Source organism: Cucurbita maxima, unplaced genomic scaffold, assembly GCF_002738345.1.
Source record: "Cucurbita maxima cultivar Rimu unplaced genomic scaffold, Cmax_1.0 Cma_Scf00035, whole genome shotgun sequence".
Lineage (NCBI taxonomy): Eukaryota > Viridiplantae > Streptophyta > Magnoliopsida > Cucurbitales > Cucurbitaceae > Cucurbita > Cucurbita maxima.
This window is the reverse complement of record NW_019272051.1, coordinates 1,856,990-1,862,124: the sequence shown is the minus strand read 5'-3', so window position 1 is coordinate 1,862,124 and position 5,135 is coordinate 1,856,990. Positions and strand designations below refer to the sequence as shown.

At 38.3% G+C, this 5,135-nt stretch overlaps 1 protein-coding gene across 6 annotated transcripts in view; it reads left to right on the top strand.

Moving 5' to 3' along the window:
• Positions 1–1,505, top strand: part of LOC111467871 (cyclin-L1-1-like) — a 9,286-nt gene extending 7,781 nt beyond the window's left edge. For 3 of the 6 annotated variants that reach the window (XM_023112954.1, XM_023112952.1, XM_023112953.1), the window contains 3 exons: positions 116–521; positions 615–653; positions 759–1,014. In XM_023112954.1, the coding sequence (XP_022968722.1) occupies positions 116–521; positions 615–653; positions 759–820 (507 nt within the window). In that variant the 3' untranslated portion in view covers positions 821–1,014. The other 3 variants (XR_002714623.1, XR_002714624.1, XR_002714622.1) reach the window with 3 other exon arrangements.
• The last annotated feature ends 3,630 nt before the right edge of the window (positions 1,506–5,135 follow it).

Below are 5,135 nucleotides of genomic sequence, written 5' to 3'. Positions count from 1 at the left end.
TTTTAAAAAAAAAAAAAAAAAAAAAAAAAAAAAAAAAAAAAAAAACTGTTCTGCCTAGTTTTTCCTGATCTTTTAGTAACCGCATAAGTTGAATTTCACATCCTTCATTTTTTAGGAAGTTCCACAAAGCAGCCCAACAGCCAACGATGATGCTGTAAAAGCCACCTCAGGAAATAATCATGAATCAGGTGGGTCCAAAGATGAGTTGCTTAAATTAGCCTTAAACAAACTCAAGGAATCTAAGAAGAGTGATGACGAATCCAAGAGCATTCCGCTTGAAGCGACTACTAGGGAGGAAGTTTTGCCAAAATCAAAATCCGATCGAAGGTCTGAGACTGGTGAAAGGAACAAGGAGAGAGAAAGGGACAGGGATAGGGAAAGAGCGAGAGAGAGAGATAGAACCAAGTCTCGAGATCGGGATAGAGGTCGAGATTCTGACAGGGAACGTGAGAGGGAGGATGCAGACAGAGACAAAGTCAAGGATCGAGCTCATCGCTCTAATGATAGGAGCAAGGAATTAGGTTAAATTCTGAATATGATTATTTCCTGCACTTTGAGACAATAGAATGCACGAAGTTGAATTTGAATAATAATATTTGCAATAATAATCGCAGGAGGGCACTTGGAAAAATCGAGACGTCACTCATCGCGAGGTATTGGTCTGTGTTTTGATTTTCCCTGACACATTTAGGGAGCTTCCTCCTATTTCTCTGTGGTCTTTAATATGAATATGACGGCAACCTTTTGCTCCTTTTCAGATCGGGATTACCATGGCTCATCTTATTCTTCACGTGATAAAGATCGACATAGGCATCATTGACAACATGGAATCAGATCGATCTTCTATGGTGGGCGGCATTGGCATGTACGTGCAGTTGAATAGTCGGTATCTCCTTCTCGATTTGTACCAATTTCAAGTACACTAGTAGATGCGTTGATATTATCTGTCAAGACTGTACAAACGGTGGAAGCTTGCATTGATGAAATGAGAATCCTTATTTTTGGTGACTTAATTATCTGTTCACCAATTCTTACTTCCTAACTTGCTGATGCTTTCTAAAATATTTCGCCTCTTCGAATGGTGGCAGGCTGGAGTCTGTGAAAAAGCAAGGTGCTAGGCCTATAGTTGATAGATAGTCTTGCATCTACCTCTCCAGTCATCATTCTCCTTCATTTTTTTGTTTGCTACGACTTCTCTGGTTTTCTGGAATTGATTATGCTTAGAAATTGAAATGAAAGTGATTCATATGGATATGAAGAATGTTGAATGGATATATTGGTGTCTTCAGCTTTTCCTCATTGAAATTGAGTAGCTGTGCCAGAATGTAACAATGTGTTGGACCTCCGAGCCAAACAGCGCTCTTCATATTCAAGCCGTTTGGCAATTTCTCATATATGTTGTTGGGCATTTCAAGTACATTGTCGAACGTTTTTCTGTTTTCATGACCTTAAATTCCTGAAATGGTATTATTTAGTTGCGACCTTAATTGTATATATTTGTTCCCGAACAGTGTTTAGTTTTGGTGGATGAAAATGATAGAGATGTCAGGCATATTGTGTTTATATATATTAGGTTACTTTCTCATTTATGATGATGAGTACGGATGAGTATACTATGTGATGATTATCATGCCTTGAATGATATTTGAGGGTTTGCTGACCTTCGGATGTCTAGCTAGGGACGACCAGCTTGACTATGATGGGTCGAGGGGGGTGCGAACTGCCTGGAGATTCACGCTTGAATGTGTGGGTTGTGTGGGGAAGTACTACACATCCAATTTTGTTTAGATTAGAGGCTTACTCCAATAGTGAGGTCATTAACGATGAGTTGCATTAACGATGTTATAATCGTGAGTTGCATGAGTTTGCATTTTCTCACTCCAATAGTGAGGTCATTTAACGATATGTCATAATCATGAGTTGCATGAGTTTGCATTTTCTCACTCCAATAGTGAGGTCATTTACTAAGTATATCATAAGATACTTAAGTCATGTGTTACTTTTATTTGTTCAGGTAAAGGAAAGACTTGCCCCTGACTACATTGCATGTAAAAACTTGACGGCTGCATTGTAAGTAAAAACCATAACACATGCATATATGTGCATTGCAAGTAAAAACCATGACATATGCATATATGATTGTGACTTTTAAATCATTAGAGTGTAGGTTAGTATAGACCATGTTCATTTTTAGTATTTATTTTGTTTTATTTAATATTTGCATTATTTCAAGACCTTTCATTGAAAACATGTAAGTCCATAACAACGTTGTACGATGATGTTTTAAATGATTATTTTTGCATAACAGAGCATATTACGATGATGTTAGGTTAGCAGAAATCTAGAACAATTTTAGCAAGGTTTCATGAGAAGTAAAGCCATTGAAAAGAAAAAATCAATATAAAGAGTAAAATTTTAAGTTATTTGAGAAGGAAAAAAAGACTCGAGATCAGAAATTTTTACGAAAATAAATATTAAAATAATTCGAAATTGGCAAATACCTTTGAAGTTTTAGAAAATTACAAAAATGACATTGTGTCAAAAAACCAACGAATTTAGATATGTTGTAAACGACACATAACTCGAGTCCGTGATGAGAGAGGATATTTTCGATAAAAAATCTAGAAAATTAAACCTCCAATTCAAGAAGATATTGGAGGTTTCAATGTTAGTTTAAGCTTCGTGTATAAAGTCTGGAGTCTCGGCTTTCATTTAGAACAAGAATTAAGTAACAATGCGCACTCACTCTAGTTATAATAAGCATTTGAATACAAAACTCATGAAATTCGATCTAACAACCTTGTTATAGAACAAGATTTTTAGATCTAAATTATCCGAGAACCCAGAAAGCAATAAGGAATCCATTCCTTTAATTTCAATTAGGTTGTCTACTTCCCGGTGGTAGTATTTCACCATTCTAATATAAATTTAACCTTAATTACCTTAATTAGGGTAAAAATCAGTTGCAGGAGGGTAAAAAAACGTAGGGGTCGATGTTAGAATTAACAAACCGAGCTGAATAATGAGTTTTTGAGCCGCTGAGCCGAGACGATTCAAGCCGCTAGAGTTGAGGGGCTGATTGTTGGAGGGATGACCGTGTCACCATGAGAGAGTGACACGTCTCGTTTGCTTCTCGGGTCGAGGCACGGGTTTGGGTTAGAGGAAGCGGGCTAGAACGACATTGGACTATTGAAGGTGGATTGGTCCGACGCGGTTAATGGGCCGAGTTGCTGTAGGTGTGGGCCGAATGGGTAGCTGGGTTGGAATGATCCTTAAGATACAGGAGTCAGGGGTTGGACCTATAAACACCTACATCGACTCCCAAAAACCCGAGGCTCAAATTTCATTTTCGACGCATAATGGGCATTGTTAAAGCGTGAAACGTACATTAGGAGTACGTACAGTCGTCGACAATCTCTTTCGTGGTGTGGATTGGTCATTCCAAGCGTCGAGTTCGTGGTTTAGTCTCGTCGAAATTTCTTTTTGAAATCTCACTCTACATTGTGTTTTCCCTCTCTGTTCTCTGTTGCACGTGTTCATGGGGAGTCTAGGAGGGTTGCCTAGAGCGTGGTGCCTGTTTGTTTGGCGATTCGTGGGGTGTGCGTGCGTTTCTCTAGAGTGTTGCCCAAGAACTTCGATGTCTCACCAGAATTCTTGAGCTCTGGTGATGACTTTTCTTTTTCTTTTTTATTTGTTTAAACAAAACGTTAGAGGATCATCCACCCGCTATCTAGTACGAAGTCCATAAATGATATGACATTGACGCGGGAAGGTCCAATGTCTCGATAGAATCTAGATTGATGGATGTTCCAGATGTCCTAGTACTATGAATGATACATGAACCCAATCATGATGGGCATAACCGTGTGAACTATGATGGTTGATGACACCCTATAACTTGGGATGACGTCAAAATATGTGGGCCATGTTAATTGGAAACCAAAAAGACGTGTTAGGATGTAACATTGTATTGTGTGACCTTGGCACCGAGTAGAAGAGAGGTCGAGCTGAATGACTTTGCCTTGACGATTGAACATGCACGCGCAGGCGGTGTGTGTGGCCGAACAAGCTTGGATCCGACACAAGTCATGTTCGAAAACGAACCTCGCTTAAGGTCTGCAAAGCCACAAAGATACGCACAAAATTTATATGGAGCTTGGATTTTCCTAAAGGCTTGTCGTGAGTGTGTCACGATCACGACACCCATGGTTGAAAATGTACGACCGTGATATCCTACACCATAACTCATGAGCGGGATATTATGATGGGCCTCATGTTTTCCTCACCTAATTGAGATGTTCTGCATCATGTATCTAGTAGGATGTCACCAAATACGGGTCTCTGATAGAGATGAAAAAAGATAGACGAGCAAAAATAAGAGGAAACACTTTTCAATAGAAGAACATCATAATACAAATGAAAGAAAAAGAGAAGAACATCATAACATAATGAGATACTAATCTTAAAAGGATTTTTTTAAAGGAATATATCGAGAGAGAATTGGATTTGATCATGTTTTGCACCAATCATGTGACTATGTTGGTTTTTAAGGTGGAGTTATGTAAGACTCCAAATTTTTTACTTAATTTAAGGTCGCTACTGTATCTATACCATAAACATTGTATGTGGAAATACTTCATTTAAACTTTCATAAAACATAACCGGAAAATAATACAACTTCATAAAACATAACACTTCAACTTAAAACACAGCCATGAATTTACGTGTTTGAAAACACTTTTAAAAATGACACAATAAAAGACTAAATAAAATAAATAGACGTTTAAATAAAAAACATCCTATTCTAGCCTAAGTCTAAGAAAATAATACGACTACGCTATGCATGTGCCATGGTCTCGAGTTGCGATGCCGTTGTCAGCTGTACAGGAATGCCTTGCCTTAATCTGAAAATAGAGGTAGCACGTGGCTTGAATATTTTAAGAAATACCCAGTAAGTGACCCCACTATTGGGGTTGAATGCAAGAACATGCGAATTACAATGACGGGACCTATCTTATCAGTCTATTTTTCCTACGACACTATTCTAATGGGCAGCTTGGATGTGTACCATATACTCTACACACACAGCCTATATGTGTGGGTATGGGCTCACCAGACAGTTTGCACACTGCTGG